The sequence below is a fragment of the Microtus ochrogaster genome, chromosome 5 (assembly GCF_000317375.1).
Source record: "Microtus ochrogaster isolate Prairie Vole_2 chromosome 5, MicOch1.0, whole genome shotgun sequence".
Classification (NCBI taxonomy): Eukaryota; Metazoa; Chordata; class Mammalia; order Rodentia; family Cricetidae; genus Microtus; species Microtus ochrogaster.
In genome coordinates this window covers 39,007,800-39,035,647 of record NC_022012.1, presented here as the reverse complement: position 1 = coordinate 39,035,647, position 27,848 = coordinate 39,007,800, and the positions used below count along the sequence as shown (strand labels likewise).

At 47.7% G+C, this 27,848-nt stretch overlaps 1 protein-coding gene across 1 annotated transcript; it reads right to left on the bottom strand.

Annotated features, from left to right (window-relative positions):
- Nucleotides 1–2,651: 2,651 nt before the first annotated feature.
- Jaml (junction adhesion molecule like) lies at nt 2,652–27,848 on the bottom strand. Its single transcript, XM_026779338.1, has 10 exons — nt 27,778–27,848; nt 26,378–26,440; nt 23,399–23,562; nt 21,916–22,141; nt 16,375–16,487; nt 12,238–12,484; nt 9,293–9,443; nt 6,564–6,624; nt 5,405–5,488; nt 2,652–3,121 (listed from the first exon to the last, which is right to left on the bottom strand). The coding sequence occupies exons 2-10, from the start codon at nt 26,418–26,420 to the stop codon at nt 3,056–3,058; spliced, it is 1,155 nt and encodes a 384-aa protein (XP_026635139.1). The 5' UTR covers nt 26,421–26,440; nt 27,778–27,848; the 3' UTR covers nt 2,652–3,055.

Genomic DNA, 27,848 nt, shown 5'->3' with positions numbered 1-27,848 from the left:
AAGCAAGCCGAGCAAACCAGCAAGCAGCTCTCCTCCATGGTCTCTGTTTCAGTTCCTGCTTCCAGGTTCCTGCATTGGCTTCCCTGGATGACCGACTGTGAGGTGGAAATCCAAGCCAAATAACCCCTTTCCTTCCTCAAGCTGCGTTTGGTCATGGTGCTTACCACAGCGACAGAAGGCTAAGTAGGACACCAAAAGGACCCGCACAGTAGTCAAAAACCAACTGCTACAAAAAGTCCTCTGACCTGTAGAAGCAACACAAATTCAACCCCGTGAGTCTCCACTGTTATGTAAGAAATTTTTGATTTAGCATGGTTTGCCATATGATTTTTTCCTGTTTGGTGCTGATGTGAAAGCCGCGTGCATTCACCAGAAGCTGTCCTGTGAGGTTGGAGATGTGTTATCAGCAGGCTGGTGACAGGTGATGCTATCTTCTCGCTCAGTCTGAGCAATGACACGTCACCTCTCCCAGGCAACCACATGACCACAGCAACGAGGGATACCCAAACCTGTATAGCGCAGTGTTGGGATGTTACAAAGCTGTATAGATTAGCCGTGTTAGATGAAGTTTAAACTCAGGCAGGATGTTTGTACTTCATGATGACCGCAATCCTTTCTAAGCTAAGAGGATTTAAGTGGGAAAATAAATAAAATAAATGTTTTGGTGTAAAAAGGGAAGAGGCAGGGCCAGGACTCGAACACAGCCACTTAGCCCCAATCCATCTCCCTACACTGTCTACCTGCATGTTGCTGGATTAACAGTCAACCCTCTGTAGAAGAAGAGAACAGGTGAGCAAACAGGCAGGTTTTCTGTGGTCTCCTGAAGTGCTGGTTTGGTTTTAGGCAATGTTGGTGTTTGCGAGCTGTGGATCTACCTGAATTTTGAAACTCTGTGTCTGTATATAAAGGAAGGTTTGTGGGGAGCTGGGGCTGGGATAGAGATGTGGGCTTGCCCTTCCTCCTAGGCTCCAGTTGCTGAGCCCAGAATGGAAGCCAAATGGAAGGGATCAAGTTCAAGGCTGGATGTATCTATGCTTCTGCAGCGTGCTCTCCAAGGGTTAAGTGTACCACCCATTCTCAAGCTTCTTCTCCAGTTAGTCTCAGACCCAGAACAATAGATGTAAAATCACCACACCATCCATCCGATTCTGTGTCCTGAAGGCTGTTCTCCACTACACACACTGTTTAAGGAAGTAAAAGGTCACTCCTTAGCCCAAGAAAGAATTTAACTTAATAAGCCACAAATGAAACCCCTTTCTCTATGACTAATTCAGCTACGGAAAGTCCCAAATTCTGCTATGTCCCAGATAGGATGCTGCCTTCGACGTATGTTGACATAATCCTGTGTCATTAGCAGATTCTTTCTGTGGCCCCTGAGGAACAAGGAGAGATTATTTGGTGCCTCTTCTCTATGGTTAACCAGAGTAGATGGTAAAACGGAATAAACTTATAGCAAGCATGTGGTGTTTGGAGAGTCTGGGGGATCATTTAAAAATGCAGCTGTACTTGAAAAAGAATCAGGAATCAGAGATTCAGGCTAGTAGAGTGGACTTATCCCAGCCCTCCAGGGGCTGAGGCAGAAGGACTCTCCATGGGTTTCAGTTACCCTGGGCTACAGAGCCAAATCCTTCTCTTCATGTCCGTTAAATTTTATTTTATGTATACGTGTGCTTTGTTTCCGTGTATGTCTGTGCACCATGTGCAGGCCCGATACTCACAGACGCCAGAAGGACCCCAGGAACTGCAGTGACAGATGGTGTGAGCCACCGTGTAGGTGCTGGGGATTGAACCCAGATCTTTTGGAAGAACAGCAAATGCTCTTAATCACTGAACTGTCTCTCAAGTTTGATTCTTTTTCTTTTTAATTTTTTTAATAGCTCACTGAGTCCAGCTACTGCTGTTCGTACACACATATACACATGGGTGTGCAGTCATCTCGTGGAGACATGGATGAAGAAAACTGACTCTCCGAACAGCCATCAACTCCCGCTAGCTCCTCAGACCAGGGTGGGACTTGATGAGTTTCTCCCCATGGTGCTGGGATGCTGGCTGACTAGATCTCCTGCAGGGAACCACGGCTGCTGTCAGGTCCAGAAGACACCCTACAGCACTCTTTCCCTTCCTCCAGCTCTTACACTCTTTCTGCCCCTCTTGGCAATGTTCTCTGAGCTTTGGTGGCCTTGGGACAGATGCTCCATTTAGAGCTCAGCACTCAGCAATCACTGATTTGAATCTCTGCATTAGCTGTTACCCACTCCTAAAAGGAGGTTCTCTGTACCAAAAAAAAAATAGTAATAGGTCTCCCCCCAGAACCTAGGACCTCCCCAGCTATGGACTTTTGGCCAGGTTTACAGTATCAGGCATGAATTCCCTCCTGTGGAACAGACCTCAAATCTAATCAGAAAGTGGTTGGCTACCCCCATAGCAATCACGTAACTACTGTATCCATGAGTTCAATGTATCTCAGTGCATGGCCCAGCCCTGGGTAGGATCATTGCTGTCTCCCCACTCCATGGTCTACGCAGCACCTGCTGGCATAATGAAAGCTAGCCAACAAATTCACACTTCAAATTCCCTCGCTTAACCTTTATCCAGGACATAAAAAAAAAAAAAAAGGATGGTTCCCACCAACCACATTTATTTGGGGATAATTCATCAAAAGAATTGTTTTTGTTGGCTTGTATCTCTGGGAGTCTATTAGTAGCTCATTCACAAAATCCACTTTACAATCAAAGATCCGGTCCAAGGGAGGGCTTGAGACCTCGGGCAGACCAGCCAGCTCCCCAGTCCCAGCGGCCAGCACACAGCTTCTGGGAGAAGCCCGCCATCCCCCTCCCCTCATCAGTTCCCGTTTGTCTGGAGCAGTTCTGTCTTCCTGCCAGACTCCTCCATCTTCAGGCCTCTGGTGGAGGCCGAGACCGGCTGGACACAGTGGCTCGGGGACCACCAAAAGCAGAGTCTTTGTCGCTGCCAAGATGAAGTGCCCTTTCTCTTCACCTCGGAAAGTTTGCGGTTCGGGGAATTTCCCAAGCTGACTTTTTTTTTCCCAACTGGATTATGTGGATCTGACTGAAGAGAGGGCCAAATTGGGTGCTTTGGAGGGAGAGGGCCAAACTGGGTGCTGTGAGGGAAGAGAAGAAACAAACACATCTGTAAGTAGTTAGGGGCTGAGGGCATGACTCAGCAGGGGAGTGTTTGGTCAGTGTGTGCAAAGTCCTGGGCTCAAGCCCCATCAATGAAACAAGAGGAAGTCACTCACTGAAACTTTCCTCATAGGTTTGATACACTACTAAATTCTATATGCATTGCCTCCATTGGTCCTCAACCCCAGTGAGGCAGATATTTCTTCTCTCCTTTTTAAAAACAGGTTCTCACATGATCCAGGCTGGCTTCAAACTTTCTCTATAGCAGAGAATGACCCTAAACTCGAAGACAGGAAAACAAGCTCATAGAGGCTGTTTATCTGCCTCTAAGTATCATCTGTGAAGTTATGGAAGCAAGGTATGGACCCAGCTATCTAACACCCAAGTCTGAGATCTGAACCAGCACGCGCAGAACCTGAAAATAGTGTTGTCGGTGGGAGACCGGGTCCAGAAATCCTACAGATATCAAAATCCATGCTCCAATATGTCTCCACTCCAAGCCTTTCCACCGTGTTCGTAGGGGACACTCCCACTAGCAGCATCACACGGCAACCATGGAAGAAGGATGTAGAGGAAAATGACTCTATTCATCCACAGCTTCAGAAAGGACAATGTTTCCCTTGGTGGAATGGGGCCAGATCTCTGATCTCACATTGCCTAAGCAGAACTTTCTCTACTGCCATCAGCTGGGAGTCATGTGTCTTCTGTCCAGTGTGACAGGAGCAAACAGCCCATCATTCCACATGCTCTGGAGATGGGCCTTCCCCAGCTCAACAGAATACAGCCCCATCCCAGGCTGGGGACATTAATCAGTCAACAAAATAACATGGTGTCACTGTCAGCCAGTTCCTTTGTTCCTATCCCCACACAATGCATAGCAAGGAGCCCTTTCGGGGTGCTGTTCTCCCCTGAGTTGCCTCACTAGGACTCCAACTTATCTGCTGAAATGCAGCCTTCAGCCTGCATGTTGGTTAGATTGCGAGAAGGTGATAACCAGGTTATGAACAAAGCCAATGGCCAAAGGGACCCTACTTTTACCTTTTCAAAAACTCTGTGTTTATGATATGTGGGCACATATGTATGTGTGTATGTGCATTTGTGTACATGAGGTAGGTACACGCATACCGTGGTGTGCACCTGGGGATCAGAAGCCTTCCTCCTCGTTTGAGACAGGGTCTCCTTGTTTGCTGTCACCTACACCAGGCTGTATTTTCACATCTCATCTTGCCATATGGACTGGGATTACAGATGGACATGCTAACAGCTTCCCCCCACCCCCAGATTTATTTATTTATTATTTACACAGTGTTCTGCCTGCATGTATGTCTGCATGCCAGAAGAGGGCACCCAATCTCATTACAGATGGTTGTGAGCCATCATGTGGTTTGCTGGGAATTGAACTCAGGACCTCTAGGAGAGCAGCCAGTGCTCTTAACCTCTGAGCCATCTCTCTAGCCCATTAACAGCTTTTTTATGGGTTCTGGAGACTCAAGCTCAGCCCCTCATGCTTGTGTAGCAAGCATTTTACCAAGCCATTTCCCCAGCCCCATAACTTGTCTGGAGACAGGGTCTCACATCAGCCAGCTTGACCCTAAACTTGAGTATGCAGCTGAGAATAATCCTGAACATTTTTTTTTCAAGCTAGGGTTTCTTTGAGTAGCCCTGGCTGTCCTGGAACTCACTTTTGTAGACCAGACTGGCCTCGAACTCAGAGATCTGCCTGCTTCTGCCTCCTGAGTGCTGGGATTAAAGGCATGCGCCACCACTATCCAGTGACCCTGGACTTCTTATCTCCCTATATCTACCCCTTCAGTGCTGGGAATACAGACTACCACAGCCAGCTGACATCGTGCTGGGACTCAAGCCCAGGGCTTCGCGCATGGGAGACAATGACCCCACACACTGGACTGCAGCCCTAGCCTCTGCTTTCCCTCTTCTGCAGGCCTTGTCTGATGATCTAACATGCTTTATTACATCTAGTTAATCAGCGCTGGGCTAATGAGGGAAGGCCTCTCCCTACTTTCTCTGTTTGTACTCTCTATCAGTGACTTTAATCCTAAACAAAGTTTATCCTTCCTGCTTCCTACTGCTTGGGAAAACAAAACAAAACAAAACAAAACAGAAAAACTCAAATCTGTCCTCTGCAAACAACCTCTTCAGGTGGCCTGCCCATTCCTGACTCCCAGAGCCTGAGCTCCCTTCCCCGACACCTGCTCCCTCTCCAGAAACCTGATCAGCTAGGGCCCCCAAACAGTCCTCACCATGGTCATGTAGGTGGCCTCTGGTTGTCCACGTGATCCTTCCTCCGTCGTCTCCCACGTGCTTACTGAGGAGTAGATATGTTTCTGGGGTGGGTAGGAAAACAAAATTCTTAAGGGTCATCCGGGAAAGGGACCATCTACTCCTGTTCACAGGGTGACAGCTACCAAAGCCACCAAGTTCAGGGGGTCACGGAGAGCCAGAGAATTGTTATCAATGATGATAATTCTGACTTCAGTCTTCCTGAATTAACTCACAGGGAAGGACGCCAGCCTCAAAACCAAACACCTTTGCATCTCTAAGCATTGACTTGGTAGTGGGGGACCTCATCCTGCAGAATAGCCCTTCTGATTAAGTCAGAGCCAGACGGCAGTCACTATCAGCTATCACTACTGTTATCGTAGCTCTGAGGTCTGAGGACCGTGATTCACCACTGAGTCACCCGTAGGAAAGTGGCTTTTTTTTTTTTTTCTGAGACAGGGTTTCTCTGTAGCTTTTGGTGCCTGTCCCAGGACTAGCTCTTGTAGACCAGTCTGGCCTCGAACTCACAGAGATCTGCCTGCCTCTCTGCCTCCCAAGTGCTGGGATTAAAGGCGTGCGCCACCACCGCCCGGCTTAGGAAAGTGGCTTTTAAGGACTGAAACGGGTTAACAAAAATCCCTCTCTTGGGAGAAAAGTAACCCAAAACTCAGAAAGCTGATCACAGAGATGTGTCTAAAAGTTAAGAAGTGGAAGGGATTAGAAGAGAAAGGGGGAAGAGGGTGAGAATATAGGAGCTCAGGAGAATCATCCTCTCAGTTCCTGTTTATAATTCCACTTCAAAGCACTATGGAGGGCAAGTCATTCTTGATCCCCTCTAAAGGCTCCTAAACACACTTCCTCTTCATCATTAACTCCTTAGCTCATGAAGGTAGCAGAGCTTTCTGATTCCAGGTTCAGGGTTTTTTCTGCTGCTCAGGGCTGATCTGGCCCAGGCGACTGCCCCAGCCCGTTCCTCCGCAGCAGTGATAAAGGCTTCCTGAGCCACTACTGTGCACAGAGCTGTGGTCTGGGAGCTGAGACCAATGAGCAAGACACCGTTCCCCAGTGATGGATGGCCTCCACGCTCCTTCCCAGTGTTTCCTGCTGGAGTGTGCGTACATTCGTGTCCTCTCCTCTCACCTCAAGGTTCGCCTTCTCTTGGCTCTCCAGGCTCTTCAAGGAGGCCATTGAGCTCACTGAACTGTAAGAGATGAAAAGTACGTAGAATTAGCACTCTGAACCTCATGAGGTACACTGATTCAAGTATACCTAGAAAGGCCCTACACTAAATGGATCTTTTGCATCCGGTGGTACACCATGTCATCACAAAAGGGCCTCTGCATCACTTTATGGAAAGACTCTTGGGAGGAACTAAATACACACAGAGCATCTCTTCTGGTAGGAAGTGGGAAGCTGCTCTGGGCATAGCTGAGGCTGAAACGTGACGTCACCTCTGTTTTCATTCTCACCTCCATCCCAGAGTGGGAGGTAGAGGATAGCTGGGCGCAGTGGCATCTTGAAGCCTCAGCTACTCCTGAAGCATGGAACCAGGAGTTCGAGTCCAGCCTGGGCAGCATGTGAAGACCCCATTATAATTCATGATTACTATCATGAGTATCATCATCATCATCGCTAGTGTTTGTGTGGGAGTGAGTGTGAGCACGCTCAAGTTAAGTTACAGCATGTGTTATGGAGGTCAGAGGACAACCTTTAAAGCTCTATTCTCTCTTTCCACCTTGTTGAGACAGCCTCTCTTGCTGTTTCTACTCCCTTTGCCTATGCCAGGCAAACTGACCGGCTAGCTTCCAGATGCCTCTCCTGCCTCCACATCTCATCCAACCATGAGAGAGCTGGGATTACAAATGCAAGTCATGTATCTGACTTTTCATATGGATTCTGGGAGCTGATCTCAGGACATCTCACTGGCCCAAGAGACCTCGTTTTAAAAAGAAGAGAGGGGAGAAGAAGAGTGGAGGGGAAGGGAGGGGAGGGGAGAGGATGGGAGGGGAGGAAGTGTGAACAAAGAAGGTAATATCATTTTAAATCACTGAATAGAGAGAGCCCACACATTTGACTTCACTATCTTGTTCTCAGTGCTGAGAACTGGAAGCCCCAGTGAGCAACACCCATCCAGCAAGACCACATTTCCCAGGTCTGTGGCCTCCCCAGTGACAAGCAAGCTAACCCGCCCCAGCACTCCCCAGGCTGTGTGTTCCGACCCTTGCCTGATCAGGCCCTTCGACTTTGATCTCTCGGCCAGCTGTCTCACGTGCTTGTCACAAAATGTACCTTCTTATTTTTCTTGTTTTGATCTAAGGCAGCTATTTTTGAAGAAGGCTATAAGCATAAAAATAAACCACGTTTGTCTCAAGTGGAGATGCTTTTATCATATGATTGTAAAGTTACATAGTCTCACTGTTAAATAAATCAAATGCTACAAAATCATACAGCTGGAAGTTGAGGTTTCCAAGTGGTCCCCTTAGCAGACAGGATCATTATCGTCAATGTCTGATAATGCCTCAGACCTATCCTACAGAACCCCTGTCAATAACAGGCTAAGGAGACTCCCAGACAAAACATATCCAGTGTTTAGGTTCCTGGCATGAGCACTGTATTGCTCCCTTTCTTTACAATCGAGATCACGGTGTGCATTTTTTTCCTTACAGCCTTCTTGGCTACCATCCCATGCCATTACACGCTGGCATGTGTGTGATGGTCTGTTCAATGGAAGGCAATTCATTCATCCAATCCGTGCTTTCCCGAAAGATAAGGTACTCACAATGACTCTAGATTTTTATGAGCAACAAAGTTGCAGTGACAGTATTGAGGCGGGAATCTCAGGATAGCGGTAGTTCTTTGGAATGACTTTCCATGACACTGAGGCCCAGAGTATGGACAGAAACTGGGGGAGGAACTTACATTGTCTGGCTCTCAGTCTTACGCTCAAATGCATGCTTGATGCAACCTTAGAGGTGCCAAGCAAGTTCAATGCCAAATCAGACAGCTCTGAGAGCAGTGGTGCACCTGAGCAGACTCAGTTGCTAGCGTTAGAATCTACACATCCCTGAGAAAAGTCACTCTGACAACAGCGTTGTGAGGCCAGAGGCAGTATGACTTGGTGGTAGAAAGTTTGTCTAGAACATACAATCCCCAGCACAGTAGAGAGAAAAAAAGCCAACATTCCTTGGTCTTTATGGTTCTTTCCATGACTGTGATTTCAGCTGGAGCGTTAGCCTAAACTGCCTACATGTTTCTTTAATATTCTGTAAACAGAGTAGCATGGAGCTGTCAGCAGTCAGATAATCTTAGCATCCTGGAATTCGGGCATTTCTAAGAGTCTGGGAGAGCTAGCGATGAAATCCAGCCCTTTAACGCAGGTCAAGCCAGGCATAGTGGTACATGCCTGCAGTGCCTCCAAGTGAGAGGCTGAGTGAGAAAAGAGGACCATGAGTTCAAAGCCAGCCTGGGCTACATAGGGACTTCCTGTCTCCCTCTCCTCCCCAGTTCATAACTTCTCTTAAGCAGTCCATAAATACAATTACAGCTCTTGCATGAGGTCTACATCTGAATTGTGTTCCACTCAAAGCCCCATTTGTCAGAGTTGCTACTCTATCTAACAGCAAGGAAAATGAGCATGGTATAGTGATGTCCAAGCCTTTCTGAAGTGTGCTGAGCAAAGGTGGCAGGGCCACCTACAATGACATCAAATATAACAATCAGTGTACATCACAGGGCACTGGCACTCTCTTGCACTTTGGATTAGACAAGACCAGGCTCAAATTAGGGCAGAATGGCTACTCTTCCCCTTTTATTTAGAGGCAGACTACACACTTGGCCTCCCGACTGAAGGGGTGGGGGTGGTCATATACCTCTTACTCCACTGGGTTTTCTTCACAATGAGAATCAAAACGGGGAGCAGCAAGAGGGTGGCGCAGACGATCCCCACAATTATCACCAGCTGATTCCCATTCAGGGTCACCGGCTGATGGGTCTCAGGTCGAGGAGTTGTTGAAATCGACCCTTGGAAATGAAGAAAATATCAAGAGGATCTCAGTATTCTAGAAGAGTGGAGAGCCCTAATAGCCCTATGCCAAATAGTGGCACCCAGGTCAGGAAGCAGAAAGAGAAGGCCAGGCTGCATCCCATATCAGGATACAGGGACATCATCCCTATTAGACTAAGGGCCAGTCCAACCCCCTTGTTTAGCCCTGAAGTGTGGGTTAAACTTGGCGGGAGAAGCAGCTGCCTTCACCTATGCTAGATTATCCTTTTAACATCAGTAATTCTCTGTGAAAACTTGGTTTAAACAGATGACTAGAAATAGCAGGCATTTTCAAAGCCACTGACGTTTTCATGGGCAAGTGATTGTTTCAGCAAGAGTATATGCTATAATACCCAGACGTATAGTCACAATGCTAACTAGGGCCTCCAGGGCGTTTCCACTGGTATGGTGCCCTTCATTCAGCTTGTCTATTCACTCTGAAGACATATATCAGCGTTTCTTTGGCATCAGAGATCTCTAGACATTGAGGACGCCGACAAAGACAGCTGATGGCCAGTTCCTGCCTTCCAGGAGGGAGACACACGCGACAACAGATAGATGTCTGTCGGTAGGGGTAAAGAGAAGGGCACGGAGAGAGGGGTGCTCAATTCTGTGAAGAGCATGGGAAGAGACCTTGGCCAGCAAGTGTTAAACTTTAATGTGAGTTTGAAAAGAAGCGTTCAGTTTGTTGGGCTGCTGATAATACGGAGGGAGGCCAATAAGAGGTCTTCACAGAGTCTGGGGGCCCAACAGCTCAATGAGTGCAGTTCAAAGACTGAAGCCGAGGGTGTGCTAGGAACGGAGACTGGAGAAACAATAGCGACCAAGTCAGGAAAGAGCTTTATCGCCTCGGCAAAGTGGCTGGCTCTTTTTACTACAGGCCCCAGAGAGGTCAATGCTAGGTGTATCTATACGTGGAGGGATGGAATGCTCTAACCTGTGGCTTAGAAAAAGGCCCTACCTAAGGATGAGAGCAGAGACTGGCTAGAGACCGAAGGTCTCAAACAGAGGAGAAGGCAGCCAGAGCTAAGGCTGGTGAAGGCCTGGAAGGAAGGCTGCCTCGAAATCAGTCATAGAAATGACATGACTTACTCATCTGCTAGATTAGGAAAGGGAAGAACCAAAGCCACTCCCTGGCATCAGTTACATAACCATATCCATGGTGGTGGCATTCACCAATGTCGGGAAGATGGGATGAGGGAGAGCCATGTATCTCTGAAGGATCTGTAGAAATCTGATGTGGAGTTGAAATATATTCACGCACATAATAACCTCTGCTCTCCCCACAAACACACACAAACACAGCCCTCATCTCCATGTGTCCGCATGCTTGAAGAACCGTGTTGAATATGTGAAACCTTTTCTCTTGCCACTCCCTAAGCAATATGGGGCAACAATTACTTATATTAGGTAGTATCAGTAATCTAGAGGTGATTTTGAGTATACAGGAGGCTATGTGTCTTTAATAAACAAATACCATTTTTCAATATGGCATTTTTATAGAAGGAGTTTAAGCACCCACAGATTTTGGTGTTTTCAAGGGAGGAGAAAGTCCTGGAACCAAACTTCCTCAGCTGTCAAGGGACACATACGGCTGTTTACAAACATTTGTGCCGATCTAATTGTGCCCAATCTAGAATGTAGAAAGGCAGCATCTACTATCACTGTGCTGGGGAAGGCTGGGGATGGGGAACTCGCATGCCACTGGTGATGGAAGCTAGAGCAGACCTGGTTGCATGAGCCTGCAGAGAAACAGAATCTTTGGTTGAGAGTTGAAGTGGGGCACCGGCAGGAGAAGGAACAGAGCTGGACATGAGTGGGGAGAACGGTAGAAAGTACACGCTCAAAGACCCACGCCTAGAGACTCCCCAGCAGAGAGGCGGGTGATGCACAGGACAAGGTGCACCCAGGGCAGGAAGGAGCCTGTCTGCCTCAGGATGGTGTGTGAGATAAGAATTGGGGCAGGTGCAGACGTGTCTGTGGGTGCCGTGGTCTCAGAAGGAGGTGAGCCCTCACTCCCCATGTTGGTGCGTTTTTTTCTGTGGAGTGGAAGGAAGGCTCGTGAGAATGGAGCACACACAGGGGTGAAGAAACTTCTTGAAGAGCCTCTGGCCTGAGACACTGAGGTACTTCCCTTTCTAATCATCTCCCCTCACCCTTAGCCAACCACAGCCAGCTGCTTCAGGCCCCAGTGAGAGGCAAAGTCCACAGGCCACATCCTGGCTGCTAACTGAGTTATGATTTAACCTTCACCTCGCACAATCTGCCTCACGATTAAATCTTTATTCTTGTCAGGGCACACTGCTTGCCTTTCATCAGAAACCCCTCCATTTCTCATTCTGGAACCTTCCTGTTTCCCCTCCATTGCTTGCTGTCTCTCACAGCTTAGGACCCTTTCCCTTCACAAGTATGTGTGATTCCCTCAGAGTCAAGAAAACATGACTTGGGATCTCCACTCCACTCTGCTCCACCTCCGAGCTCCCATGCTTTTACAGCAGTGGACCAACCACGCTGGCCACAAGTGAGGTTTGGCAGAGATTTGGTGTTCACCATGTTAGTGCCCTTTTTCATGCCTAATACCCGGCAGAAATAGGGCAAGATGAGCCCAGGCATCTGGTGAGCCGGGTTGGTGGAGGCATCACCTTCAGGGCTGTACAAGTCCAAGGCCGGCCCCTGGGAGCAACGCCTCCTTCCACTGGGCATGCCCAGGGCCTCCCTGACTCACTCCAGACATGACCCTGCTGTCACGCATCACCCCTCAGCCCCCTTTACCCAAATGTTGGCTCCTTCGAGGCTCTTTCTGGATCACACGCAACACGATGGTTTTCCTGGACTCCAGCTTCCCCAGGTAGATGCGACAGGTGTAGGACCCTTGGTCAGACAGCTTCACTGTTTGAAACATGATAGAGCCATCGTTGTCAGAGATGTCGCCCATCAGATTCACACGGTTTTGGAAGCGGCCTTGGCTCTGGGAGTGCCCACGAGGCACATTGAAGTCATAGCGCAAGACAACTTCCTCCTAAAGGAAAGGTCGAAAGCATGAGGTTGGAAGACAGCAGGTGTGTGGTGGGGGAGACCTCGGAGCTGACAAGGCCCTGCCATGTGAGGGCAGGAAGAGTGAGCGTTAGATAACACAAAGTTATCTAACATGCACGTGCGCAAACACATGCGCACTGGTGAGAGCGCCACCAAACCACAAACAACTGCTCCATCGGAAGACGTGGTTTAGAAGGGGTTGGTGACTCTGGCCTGTAGCTAGGGCTACTTAGGAGGCTGAGGCCAGAGGATAACAGGTTCAAGTGGGTAGTTGAGCAGGCTCTTGTCTCCGAATAGAGAGTAAAAAGATGGAAAAGGTTATAATCCTGCAGCAAAGTGCTTGCCTAGTATATGTGAAATCCTGAGTTCAACCCCCAGCATCAGAGATAAAGCTGAGAAAGAAGGAGACATAGAAACAGAGATAGACGGAGACAGACAGAGAGAGACAGAGACAGAGTCACTCATAGAGACAGAGACCCAGGGAGAGAGACACAGATAGAGAGAAACAGATACAGAGAGAGAAGGAGACAGAGACAGATGGAGACAGAGACACAGAGAGAAACAGACAGAAATGGAGCAGAGAGAGAGAAACAGAGACACAGAGAGAAACAGATAAAGATAGAGATAGAGACAGAGAGATGGGGACAGAGAATAAGAATATAAAGTAAAATTATTTCACTCATCTCTTTTCCAGAAAAGAGAGACAGAGAGATGGAGACAGAGAGACACACACACAGAGATGGATACAGAGAAGCAGAGGCAGAGAGATACAAAGATATGGAGATATCAAACTTGTCAGAAAGTCCTGTGCTCTCTGCTTCACATCACACCCCAGACCAGCCCTCTCAGCTCCCCCGCTGCTGTCATGTCAGGCCCAAGCACACTTCATCTCTTCTGCAAGGGGTTTCGCGCCTGTCACACTTCCCTACAGCCTACCCTCAGTGGATGAGAACCAGCATGTCATTCCTCTGCTCTAAACCTCCCCCGGCCCCTTATTTCTCCTACAGGCCCTATAAGATCTGCCCCCATCTCTTTTCCCTCTCTCACACCTATTTTCAGTTCGTCTTCACTAGATCTAATCACACAGACACCCAGCTACTTCCTGAATACTGGTCTCAGAGCTATTGCTCTTGCTAGTCCTGTAACTGGAACCCTCCGCTTCTCTCCCCTCACTTTCTTCAGACCACTACCTAAATGCCACCTTGTTGCGGCTTCCCTTACTGTCTACATAGAATAGCAACCACAGAGCTCTGCCTACTGCTTCTTCGGCTCTTTCTTGTTTTAGATAGTCTCTCACCACTGTCTCACTGTGAGTCCCCCTCCATCTTTACTGTTACTGTCCCATCGGGAAAGGGTCTTTGTTTCGGTTTGGGTTTTTTTCAAGACAGGGTTTCTCTGTGTAGCCCTGTCTGTCCTGGAAGTCACTCTGTAGACCAGGATGGCCTTGAACTCACAGAGATCTGCCTGCCTCTGCCTCCTGAAGTGCTGGGATTAAAGGTGTGCACCACCACCAGGCCAGGAAAATGTCTTTAAATTAATGAATGTTGAGATGTTTTACAGAGGTGTGTGGATATTTGGTGACGGGAAATCATGGTAAGGACTGGAACCATGGCCTTGTGCATACAAGGCAAGTGTTCTTTCTACCAATGCAAGTGTTCTCTCTAGCCCTAAATATTATTCTCCTAAAAGAAAGAGAAGGTAATGAGTTATAGATAGAAACACAAACAGAGAGACTTGCCCCCAGCTCTTCTTTCTGCTGTGTCTCATTTGCTGGATGACATAGAAATGCGTGACAATGGGGCTGGAGAGATGGATTCAGTGCTGAGGGCTGGGCTGATCGAAGGCTTTCCCTGATGTACAGAGGAGGAACAGAGCTTCTCTACAACCAGGAACAAGCTTGGCAGAGCCCAGAATGGCCTGGGGCCAGGGCCTTGATGCTGTGGCTTCAGATCCTGAGAACCCAACTCCTCCCACTATAAAAGGCTATGTTCCCAGCCCCAGGGCTGATGTGTGCTCAGTCTATAATGTCCCCTTGGGCAACACTGCCTGATTAGCTTCCTGCTGACTTCAGGAACTGCATTACAGTTTCTGAAGACTCTGTCCCGGTTCTCTCCGAAAAGTATGGTATAAGGTGCTGCACTTCTTAGTAAACTTGCTGTGGGAGCCATGAGCTTGTGCTAGACATCCTAACGCCAAACTTTCCTATCTTTCTTTGCCTTCCTCTCCAGGCCATCTCCCACTTAGGAACCTGCCAATAAGAACTATCTGCTGGTCCAGTCAGCTCAGTAGTTAACAGCACTTTTTCTTACAGAGGACCCAGGTTCAGTTCCCAGCACCCACACAATGACTCACAACCATCCGTTCTCCAGTTCCAGGGAGCGAGACGCCTTCTTCCCTTGCTCCATGGACACCAGGCGCGCACGTGGTACATATGCACACGTGAAAGGAGAGTACTCATGCACAGAAAATAAAGCAGATAAATAAATAAAAACTTAAAAGCATGACAAGCCCTTAGGAGTGAACTTAGGACTACTTATCATCCCCCACCATCTTCCACGATACCACCCTTTCGTTTGTTTGTTTGTTTGTTTTTGTTTTTCAAGACAGGGTTTCTCTGTAGCTTTTGGTTCCTGTCCTGGAACTAGCTCTTGTAGACCAGGCTGGCCCCGAATTCACAGAGATCAGCCTGCTTCTGCCTCCCAAGTGCTGGGATTAAAGACGTGCCCCACCACTACCCAGCTTGATGCTGCCCTTTTTGATGCCCTCAGATAGCATCCAAGAATCAGGTAACTGTGAATAACTTCATTACTGAGATTACCTGGAATACACTTTAATTTACAAAACTGAAATCATCTATAAAACTTTGCACTTTAATGTCTATCAATAAGTTAACTAAGGAGTCATTAATAATATGTTTTCATTACATTTATCTATTGAGGGGCAGCTGCATGGTATGAATGTAAAAAGTCAGAGAACTGCCTGGAAAACGCTGTTCCCTCCTTATCTTATGGTACCCAGGGACTGAACTCAGGACCTATAGCTGGGTAGCCATCTTGCTAGCCCTCATTACACATTTTGATCCCTAAATACACCACCGTGTCATCGCTGAGATTGGTTAGTCCAGTGACTAACTTGCTATTTATGCTTTACAGTTCCTATGAATTATCTTGCGCTCTGACTCCCAAGGGTCTACCAATACGAAGCCCTGGAAAGTTTATAAAGATGAAAAAAACCCTCTCCATCACACAAAGTGAGTGATGGAGCAGCAGTCAAAGCTTACAGAAATAGCACACAGTAGGACAAGAATGTAACTGTGCTGTTATGCCTAGCCCATTGCTCTCTGGGTGAGGCCACGAAAAGCACCTCTCTTTGCTCTGACAAGGGTTGTACACAGAAGAGGAGGTGAAGGGAGTCTCAGATGCAGCAGCCACACCCTGTACAAAGTGCGTCCCTGTCCCATTGCACAGCAGTGTCTTAGAAACCTGATCATTTAGGCAATCACCTCTTCCTCCGCCTCCTCCTTCCCCTTTCCCTCCCACGCTTCCTCCTCCTCCTCTCTTCACCTTCCTCCTCTTTCTCACCTCCTGCCTCCTTCCCTCCCCACTATTTGCCTCCTCCCGCCCCCTCCTCTTCCATCTTCTCCTCCCTCCTTCCTTCTCCCTCTCTTCAACAGAATCCTATTTCCCATCAAGAAGCCAAACTTGCCCAGACAAGTGCCTAGCTAAAGCAGGAGGCCAGACCTAAAAGACTACCATGCCCGGCCCTTTGCAATGTTACCCACCACATGCCCATCACATGGTACCTGATTCCCCTCTCCCTGCCTCCCCTGCCTCCAGCCAGGGCTCTCTTACAGCGAGGCTTCCTCCCCCTTACCGTGGCATGCTCTCCGGAAGAGAACATCCATTCCACCTTGGTCACATGCTCCTTTTTTGTGCTCTGGAAAAAACATCCCATCTCAGTTGAATCGCCTACATGGACTGTGAGCTCTGGGAATAAAATGGTAAACTGAGTCAGACTTATAATCAAATAGAGTTTCTGACGATAAAGTCTGGGAGCTGGGAGATGACTCAGTGGGTAAGAATGCTTATTCTGCAAGCCAAAGAACCTGAGTTCAAATCCCCATAACCCTTGTAAAAAGCTAGATATATAATCTTGGAATCCCAGCACTAGGGAGCAGAGACAGGTGCAGATGCATTGCCTTGGAACACTAGTGTTTGGGAGCAGAGGCGGGTGCAGACACATCACCTTGGAACCCTAGCATTTGGAAGTAGAGGCAGGTGGGCCTGAGTGCTCTCTGACCAGTCATCCTACCCAAAATGGAGCTTCCAGTTTAGTGAGAAACCCTGTCTCAAGACAAAATGGTAGAGATGGAGGAGGGCAAATATAACGGCACCCTTGTGTATATGAAGAATGCACACACACAACACCCCACAAACAAAAAATAAATAGAAAATAAAGTATAGCTAAAGATTCATAACAGCAAAATGTCATTGTCACAATCAAACATGGACAAAATATCCAAGAGCCTCTTCTCTCAAAGCCTCATGGTATCCTAGCATAAGAGAGTGCACTTACTCTCCCCGCCCCCAGACACCAAGTCTAAGGTTCCCGTTTTGTTTTGACAGAGCAGTAAACTCTTTCTGCTTGCCTTTAACTCCTTTATCTTTCCCCTTTTTCAGAATTTCTCTCATATTTGGAGTCCAGATGAAGTCCAGAAAGTCTCAAAACTCTGCTTTCTGTTCATGGATACAGAGACCAGCATTGGCACAGAACAAACGGGGGACAGTCAGAAAACCCACTCTCATATTTAACTTGCTGGTTTTTCGAACTGGGGGTTGGGGGTAAAGTGAATCATGGGTAACTTTCTTCAAATTCTTCTACTCATTTTACGGCTATTTTAGGATTTGTTTGGGGTGTAGTTCTGGCTTCAACACAGGTCATGGGACTCCTTGCAAATCAGGCTGAGGAAGCTGCTCTCCCCTTGACTATTCCCTCTCTGTTTCAATCCTGCCCTCTCCAGAAGCCTCCCTGCTTTCCCAACTGACACGCCTCCCATCCCCACTTCCACCTCGTAGGAGCTTCATTCTGCTGGCTTGTGCCACACTCTCTCTAAATAAATCATTCTAAGAGGTCCCCGAAAAGAAAGGGAGTACAACCGATTGCTAACTTTTCCACACCGCCCTCCACAAAGTAACCACAAAGTCAATTAAGAAAGCAAAGGCGGGATGGCGCAGAGGGAGGCACAAGCCTAAGTCTTAAGTAGAAGGAGTTCTTTGGAAAGAATGCTAAGCAAAGGTCCCGAGCAAACAAGCGGAACATAAGCAGAGCTTTCATCCAAGTGACCTCCCTGGGAGAGCACAAACTTCCTGCCAAGTAAGAGAGCTGCACAGTGGGAAGAAAGCAAAAGAAAATAATATGAACTTAGACTCAGTGGAGAATATTCCTACAGACCGTGAAAAACCACTCCAAAGGACATCAGTAGAGGAGAGTCCCTTGCAATTACATCAGCCTGTTATGAACTGAACGCTAGCTTTTAAGTCAATAATGACAACTGAACACTCTGAGTCCCTTTAAAGCACTGAGCATGTGCCAGGCACCTTATGTGCAGCACAGCAATTAGTCATGACAACATGTGTGTTCAGTCCCTACAGTATGAGCCCATCCAGTGCCTCACATCTGTTAAAGACACACTCAAACCATAGAGTATTCCTCGCCGAAGCCATTATAATGTGTTTAGTTTCTTACTGGACTGCTCTCTATTTTACTCAAAGAAAGGTACTCAAAGCCACATGGTCAGTAAAGAGAAAAATCAGAACTCACACCTAAGTCTGAGTGAGAACAAACCCAGCCCAGGCTTTCTGGTGTAGTGTACCACATCACACCACGTGAGAAGAAAGAGGTCTGGTTCCAGACCGAAAGGATAATAAGCAACTAGTGCTATTTTTACCTAAAATATTTAAGAACAATGGGCAGGGGCACTGAAGTAGCAGAATTGTAGGATTATAACCTGGAGGGTAGAGTTTGCAACAAAAAGTCACAGGTGACCATCATCATGGAGGTCCCACATGAGCAAGACAACATCTATCAACAAGTGGAACATGGACCACCCAGCATGGAGGCAAAATGTTGGGGCTTAGATCCATTCCTGCTTTGGCTGGAGGGGGAAGGAGATATGGGTTGCCTCTGACCACCCCTAATGTGATTCTAGCCGGTTTCCCTGGCTTCTCCCCCTTGCCATTGGCTCCTGTTGGCTCCTTCTTTGTATCTACAAAATGGGAAGGGGCAGCCATTTCGTGGGCTGCGTTTTGAGGAAGGTTTAGGTAAGACAGCAGAGAATGAAAGTCGGAAAGGGACTCACGCGGAGAGTCTAAGGGGAAAGCAAACATCGGACTTCCTCCCTTTACCTGGAGGACCACAGCTTTGGAATTAAGAAAAAAAAAGATGGAGGGGAAATGAGGAGAGGTGCCAGGCCACTCCCGAACGTAATGAGTCCATGCTCACAAATTGGATTCACACAAGGGACACTAGTCTGAGAATCCCGTCCATTACACTAATGTGTATTGATTGCCTGCACTCCACCAAGTACTATGCCAAAGGCTTGTCAGAGGCAAAGAGCCTAAGCCCAGACAAGAGGGGCAGACACACTGCTTGGGAATGACTAGCATCATGAGAGGGAAAGGCAAGGTGCCGGGGGAGTTTGTGTAGTCGCTAAGGACTGAAGCTAACAGGGGAAAACAGAGGCCCTAGATTATAGTCCTCAGCTAGCAGGCAAGCAGCCCTGAGGCCATTCACTCTTCCTTCATGCCCTGCTCATTAAAGATTCATCTTTATTATCTTTTAATTATGAGTACGTAGAGTGGGGGTGGTATGCGCACATGAGTGCAGGTGCCAAAGAAGCCAGAGGAGCTGGATCCCCCTAGAGCTAGAGTTGCAGCCATTGTAAGCTGGAAACCAGACTCCAGTCCTCCGCAAGAACAGTGTGTGCTCTCAACCACTGAACCATCTCTCCAGCCCCTGGCCCACACTCCTGTTTTTTAAATTGAAGAACATTTTTCTCAGGCAATACATTTTGATCCTGTTTTCCCTCTCCCCCAGTTTCTCTCAGATCTTTCCCACCTTTCTACATACCCTTATGTTCTTGCTTCCTCTCCCTCTCTTAAAACAAAATAAAACAGACAACAAAAATAAGAAACAGCACACACAAAACAACAAACTTCAGCCAGGCTGTGGTGGCACACGCCTGTAATCCCAGCACTCAGGAGGCAGAGGCAGGCGGATCTCTGTGTTTGGGGCCAACCTGGTTCACAAAGCAAGTTCCGGGACAGGGATGTTACACAGTGAAACCCTGTCTCGAAAAAAATAAACAAAGAACAACAACCAAAAAAAATCATAAAAATTAAAATCGAAACAAACAAGCAGAAGATTGATAAGGAGAGAGAGAGAGAGAGAGAGAGAGAGAGAGAGCGCCAACAAAGAAAACTGAGACAAAAAGTCTACACAAATACCACTGAATTGGTTTTGTGTTGATCAGCAGAGCAAGTGTGCTGTTCTGAGGTGTGGCTGGATATACCCAGTAAGACTCCATTGGAGAAAGCTGACTTTTCCTTGGTATCAATGGAAATAGCTTCTTGGCTAGGGGTGAAAGCCCATGCCCACCCTCGCCTCTGAGTGTGGGACCCTGTCTGGCTTGTGCTTGTGTGCTTCCACAGTCTCTGTGGGTTGGTGTGTGCATTGGCCCTGTTGGTCTGGGAGACACTGTTTCGTTGCTGTCATTCATCCCTCTGGCTCTTAGAATCTTTCTGCCTCCTCTTACACAGGGCTCCCTGAGCCTTGAGACAAGGGCTGTGATGATGACTTCCCTTTTAGGACTGCATGGTTCCCAGTCTCTCTGTGCTCTGTGCAGTTGTGGATCTCTGTGTTAGTTCCCACTATCCCCACTCTTAAAGAATGCATGTATGCATGTTTATTATTTCCTTTGGGTTTTTGTTTTGTTTTGTTTTTGTTTTCTTTTTCCTTTTTTTTCTTTTTTATGAGATAGGCTAGTCTCAAACTTTCTATGCAGCTGGGAACAAACTTCAACCTTTCCAGTGCTGGGATTACAAGCATGTACCATAACACTTAGCTAGGAAGGAGAGAGTTATGTGGTTTTCTAGTAGTTTTTATTTACCTATTTGTTTGGGAATATTTATATGGATATGATGGACAAATTTTAGGTGCCCTGGATGCGATTAGTTTGGATATCATCAATTTATTAGAAAAGAGATGTGGAAATTATTAATACAACAAAAGATTTCAGAATACCCTTGGAGTTGGCGGCTTCATGTGTGACTATTGAATGTCACCGTCTCTAAGGAAGGAGCAGTCCTTGCCATTTAAAATGACTTTGGTGCCCTCCATCTCTGGGGGGACTTCCCTTCCAGCAGGTGGTTGGCCCTCCAACCCTGTGCCTTCGAGACCAATCCACCAGGTCCCACCGCTGCATGTGAGACTTAGTCTTGAGAGTTCTCTGGAGTGTAATGACTCTTTGGATTACAGTCTTCGCTGCTAGCTTTTCAGCTTGGCCAGAGAGAAGAAAGAACTTCCTAATGTCTGTCCCGCCACAACTCCAGGCACCTCAATTCGAACTGTCGCTTGCAGACTGCTTGAAAGCAGCAGAATCTTGCCTTAAACAAAGCCTGGCTTGGCACTACCATGAACAGATCAGCAACAAGGAAGACTTGGTTATTGTAGGTAGAAAGCAGGTGGGGGGGGTGTTCTGTGTGGGGGGGGGTCTTCCTCTAGACCCTGCCCTGTCCTCACCTTCTGTCTGAGATTCCCCAGAAGTTCAGGCTTCTACCAAAGGGAAATCTTATAACCACAAAGCAGGGGCTGGGACTATAGCTCAGTGAGAGCATGTTTGCCTCACGTGACTGACACCCCAAGGTTCAATCCACAGGACTAAAGCTACCAGCCTGCTGATGTCACTCCCTCCACTTACAGACAGGAAAATGAGACGCAAAGAAGAGAAATCTGCTCACCCCCTTCAGCCCCAGAACTCCTGACATAGGAGCCTATAAGACATGGACGAGGGCCCAATGCGCCTAACTGGCACATTGAAATGGCAGTCACAGCAAAGAAAACGCAGAGAAAGAAAAGGCTCAGGGCTCAAGGTTCAGTTCTGTGGGTCACAAACCGGTGTCCTTAGGCACATGGCTCAGCCTCATCAAGCCGAGGTGACCTCCTCCAAGACAGAAAGGACAAGACTAGCTTCCCAGGGGCTCTGCGAAGGGGCATGCGCTCAAACTAATAATAGTTACTGCTTACTGAAGGGAAGTATGTAACGTAGCCTAAAGGCTGGCGTTTGATCAGTTCCCCTCCCTCCCCCACAGGCCACCTGTCGCCCTCTGGCCCCTCTTTGAGTAGCTGACCCCATACCTTTAGGCTCCTCTGGCAGCACGAACAGTTCCACGGACTTTTTAAACACCCTGCTCTCACTCTCGAAGCGGATTTCGCAGGTGTAGGTGCCCTGATCAGCCTCTTGCACATTTTGGAGCAGGAGGGAGCCGTCATTTCGTAAGATGTCCCCCACCAAATGCGAACGGTTCTGGAAGCGCCCCGTAGGCACGCTAAGGTTGGAGTAATAGTATAGCACGTATTCACTCTGAGAGGAATAAACATTGGAGAAAATCAAGAGAGGAGCCAGACCTGGCAGTCTAGATTGAAAAGACCATTATGTGGAGACAGTGACGTCATCACCATAATAATGACCAAAAAGTACTCAGCTAATATATTATTATTAATATTAATATTGTTGTTAATATTAATAATGCTAATGTACCAGGCAGCTGTCTAGCTTGTACAAGGCTCCATGACTAATTTTCTATACAGACAAATGAAACATAGTATCCATATTTTCATAAGGAACAACATAAGGAAAAACGCAACACCTTCTCTGATAACCACTCTGGGATTAGAACTCATATCTTTTCCAAACCATTTCCTGTCTTATGACAGGGCAGGTGAGATGCCATTCAAATATATGAACTAATCCCTTGGTATCGTGAGGTAGTGTTCCTGGTGCTTGGGTTGCCACTCCCCTCAACCCTGTCCCCCTCCAGACAGCAATGTCATAGCACAAAAGGAGTCTTCAGTAGGAACGGTTACAGGCTGGGAGGTGGGGGAGCTCTGGGGAATGAATTCTTAATTCTACTTCCCCTGTAGCGCTGCTGCTTTTCACAACAGCAAATAGAAGTACAAGTCTGAGTGAACGTAGCATTGTGGGGATGGCAGCGAATCTGCTCTGAGCTCCAGAAGCAGCCGCCGATTTGCAAACACTGGCATTTCACTGCTAGCAGCAAACTACTCCGGCCACGTTTCACAGATGATCCAGACACCCACACATCTCCGTGGGCTTTGTGACAGAAGCTGAAGACAGTTTCCCAGTCAGAGGTCATGAGAGCAAGTCCCCTGCCTGGCTGCTAATCCCAGTGCTTCAAGCAAATGCAAAGAAGCAATGTATGATCACCCAAAGAACCTGTCCCCGACCCAGAAAGATGCCTACACCCATCATTCTTATGCCTAGCTCATCTGTCTAGACTACAGGAATTGCCTCTCACATCCATCCTTACTACACTGTAGGGCAGAAGACAATGGAAACAGAGAACTCCACGCGTGTCTCCCATTGGCCCTGAACCAGTTAAGGGCTGATACCATTATGGTCATGTTTCCTCTTCACAGTGGGGGTAGCTCTAAATCATGCAAGGTTGAATAACCTGCCCTACTGATGACACACAGCCGGAGAGCTACGCTAAGAGGAGGCCCAGTGATGACGCCTCCCAAAGCTCTTACGACATCACCTGGAAGACTCAATGACTGATTCTCCCACTCCCATCCTGACACCAGCAGGCCGCCTCCTTACCACAGCATGTTCCCCTTTTGAGAGTATCCAGTCTACTTTGACCACATGTTTCTCTTCTGTACTCCGGACAACACATCCCATGAAAGCTGAATCACCCACACGCACTCTCAGCTTAGGGGACGAGACAGCCGTGTCAGACAGGCCCTGAGAATCACCTACCGGGGCTAGAGGGAAGAAGACATCACAAGAAAATTCAGTATCTCTCTATATATACTGTATCCATTTCCCCTCCACCCACAATCCAGCACGGTCTAAGCACTTGGAGGCCCCTCACTCAAACCAGATGACAAAGGAGATCTGTCCTCTGCTTATGGACATGATTCAAGTCGGAAAGATTCTGCAACCTTCAAACCGCAGGAAGAGCTAGCTGGTTCCCTTGGCCTCCTGGTTCCTTCCCATTTTCTACAATTCCTCTGCCCTGCCTTTCCAATGAAAGGAAATCTGAAATCCACATCCCCTTACTCACTTCTCTTAGCTCTGCAGACACTGCGCCTAACAGCGTTGAACAGGAAGTGGGCTCATTCTGGTGCGTGAGCTCGGGGTTCCCTATCTGACTGAACCTCTCATCCCTTTTGTTTTCCTCTTCTGTTCCCCTTTATTTAATCCCTCCCTGAAAAGCTTATCTCCGCATCTGCTGGCTCAGTCTTCCTACAGTGAAGTAGGCCAGAAGGGAACACAGCTTTCCCTTTGAAAGTCCTTTGTGCTCGCCCTCTCGGGGCCGCCTTCCTCCAGCTTCGCCCTCAGCTCTGCCCTTTAAGAGGCATTTGCAGGCACGGATTCCCTCATTCCCTCATCTGCTTGTCACTCAGGGAATTTCACTACAAGAGAAAACCATGGCAAGGACATTTCTGTTTTCACGAGATATCCTCTGGCAACAGAATCGAGAGGCAAATTTAGATGCTGCCCAGTTCGTATCGGAGAAGAGCCAAGTGAACCCATATGGGAATGAACAGGAATGGTGCCAGGCTTTCAATCCAAGCTACCTCCCCTGCGAGAAGCAAGAACGTCCTGGCCAACGGCAGGCTCACACAGTGGGGAGGACCGAAGAGAACATACAAACTCTCAGCCCTTTGGATAGAAATATTTTGCAAGAAATCATACCAGCTTCAGTGACTATTTGGAATTTTTCCCAAGAAAAAACTGAGTATGCGTGTGCATGTGTGTGTGTGAGTGAGTGTGTGTGTGTGTGTGTATTCTATGTCACCTGGAATTGAGCAAAGGCAGCCCCTTTGTTTATTTTGTTGGGTCAGGTTCACTGTCTATAACTCAAAAATATGAAGAGGGTCAGTGAGATGCCACCAAGCCTGATGACCTCAGTTCAATCCCCCAGACCCACATGGTGCAAGAACCAATTCCTGCAAGCTGTCTTCTGACCCCCAGACTCGTGCCCCACTTAAATAAGTAAAATAATGAATAATAACAAAGAGTTGGGCATGATGATGCATGACCTGTGATCCCAACACTCAGGAGGCAGAGAAAAGAAGATGTTGCCTTCAAGCCCACCCTGGGCTACACAGTGTTAAGCCCCAAAGAATCCGGGGACAAATAGCTCACCGTGGTGCCCATTTAACACACCGAAGTGCACACTGACCACCAGGTCCTCTCAGCATCACAAGTGCCTGTTACAGAGTCCTGGCTCCTCTCAGCACCTCTGACACACAGCCCTCACTGCCCGAAGCCTCTCCAGCCCCGAGCTTCCCTTCTCTTCCCACAGCTTCTGATTCCTACAGAACCCAGGCATTTTGGCCACATGCTGTCTTTGTTCTCTGCTTGCTTGGCCTCTTGGTTCTTCTCTCTCTCTTGGTTCCTTGCTTGATTTTCTGCTCTTCGCTCCTGACCCCTTCTCTTGACCCTCTCTCTCTCTCCTCTTCCTCTCTCATTCTCTCCACCTCTCTCTTCTCTCATGGCCTGCTCTATTTTGCCAGCCATGTTTAGTCTGGACTCTTCCAGATGTCTCTGGCTGTACACTCGCTTGTATCTACAATAAAAACCTTCTCTTCAACACACCTGGGAGCAGTCATAGCCTCATGTTCCTTCACATAGGAAGACCCTTGCTACAAATTAAATTAGCAAATAAGAGAGCAAAGCACCAAATTAATTTCTTCTCCCCACAGATCTATTTCCATGGAATAAGGAACAAGACATAGGCAGAAAAGTGAAAGAGACAAGAAGGAAGTAGAGACAGCAGCAGGAAGCTGCCCTGGGCACCCAGGCAAGGTCTGAATAGGAGATTCCCACCCAGTCTACAGAGGCCAAAGCAGGCTTCCCAGAAGGAAGTAAAACTCAGGGGAAGTTTGTGGAATCCGGAAGGCTTGAGCAAGACTGTTGGGGTGAGGGGCTGGGGAAGGAGGTAAAAGTGGGGGAGCAGAAAGTTCCAGGCAAAGAAAACAACTACAATTTGGAAAGAGTTCCCTATGTTTAGAAACCACAGAAGCGTCTGCCAGGCTGAGGCACAGAGACAAAGCAAAGGGCCCATCCATTTCTCTTTGGAGATGAGCTGTAACTGACAGACACCATGTAAACTGTAGGAATGCCATAGAGAAACTTCCTTTCATAGGAATACATTCTGGAACAGCCCGGAAGTGCCCAAAGGCATTCTGTGCCCAATAGAAACAGAAGAAGGCAAGAAGAACCAACCACCTGCTTCTAAAACAGTGGTTTCACCAAGAAGTTCCAGCTTGGTGTTTCTGTATCAGGCAAATCAAAAGAAATTAAACATACATAAAATTTGGCTTTTAAAAATGATGAGACTAGGGTGGCTAGAGGGCTCAGAGGGTAAAGGCACTTGCCACAAAGTCTGAAGACCCGAGTTCAATTCCCGGAAGCCACACAGGAAAGGACCAGCTTCTGCAATTTGTCTCTGACATCTGCATGCCCTTCCTCACAACACAACACAAATAAATAAATGCCCCCCAAAAGTTGCGGGTGTGAGACAAACGAGCATTCAGATATTGTCCGTCGTCCCCGGCTTCCACTTACCCAGAATCACGGGGATCACAATCAGCTTCAGGAGGCGAAACATGCTGCTTCCAAGTTTTCAATCTTAAGGTAAAAGAAAAAGCAGAAAATTGTGTAGAGAGAACATTGGTAACTAAACAAACCAACAAGGAGCACCAATGGGGGCCAGGGCCAGTGTGGCCAGGTTCTGTCTGAGGCACTGACAGAGCACTGAGCATGGGCAACAAAGCTCTGGTGCATGTTACATATGAGGAACATGTTACATATGAGGAACACGTTACATATGAGGAACAGTGTGGGGAGGGATGAGCAAGAGTATGCATGAACAAGACAGCAGCGTCGAAGTGCTGAGGACGGATACGGCAAAACAAAACCAAGTGATGTTTGGAAAGAGACTTGGGCTCTGCTTCAGCTTGGCCGGAAGGGTAGGTCAAATGAAAGTCGCTTTTCCAAACGGAAAGGGTAAATGAGTCCTTTGAGACAACCGCCCTAGATATTCCACAGCCTGAACACTTCACACAGACCAAGCACCACAGGAACTGTAGCCCCAACTCTAACCTGTCCCTCCCGCTGAACGGGAATTGCTGCCCGGATACATGCAAAGACTGTGTAGTCTGTGTGGCTGATCGATGGTTTGTATTTGGTCATTACACCTGCCTAGCAATCACCCCACTAACAGAGTCATTGCCTCGGTTCACAAAGGGCAAGCGTTAAACCTTCAAGGCACTACTTATCAAATTTAAAATGCAAAGACACCACAAGAAAGACTTTTTTTTTTCCAACCTTTTAAAGCAGGGCAGTGCGGTTAGAATTAAGAACTGAGTTGAACGTGGAAAAGCATGTCTAATGTCTTTGTTACATTTGCGCTATTAATCTCATGACATCCACCAGCTCTCGGGAAATGACTCACTGGGCTTCTATACAAAGTGCCTCCAAATGTTCTTAGCCAAACTGAAGGACCCTAACATTAAGAAGTTGGGGAATCAGACCTATCACTATAACCATCTCAGCTGTGTCCCCGCCCCAACGCCTAACGGCTCGGCCACTAGAACTATTCTACCTCAGAACTGCTACAACAGGTCCCTTACTGCATTAATAGCAGGGGACTCCAGTTAGCTCTGCCGGGATGTCTGGCCCTGGTCATTTCCTTTCTAAAATGCAGCCACCTGGAACTGGAGAGATGGCTCAGCAGTTTAGGAGCAAGTACTGTTCTTATAGGGGATGAGTTTGCTTCTCAGTCCCACAACTGGTGGCTCACGACTACCTTCAACTCTAGCTCCAGGGATGTCTGGTGCCTCTGACCTCCAAGGGTACCCACCTCATGTGCATATACCCACACACAAACATACACACATACATATAATTCTAAAAATAAAATTTTAAAAATGTATTTTTAAGTGGTTGCCAAAAAGATGCCTTACCTGTATTCCAATCAACAAAAGCCACTTGGAAAATGGAAGCTGCTCAAGGAGATTCCTTCCCTAGGTCTTCC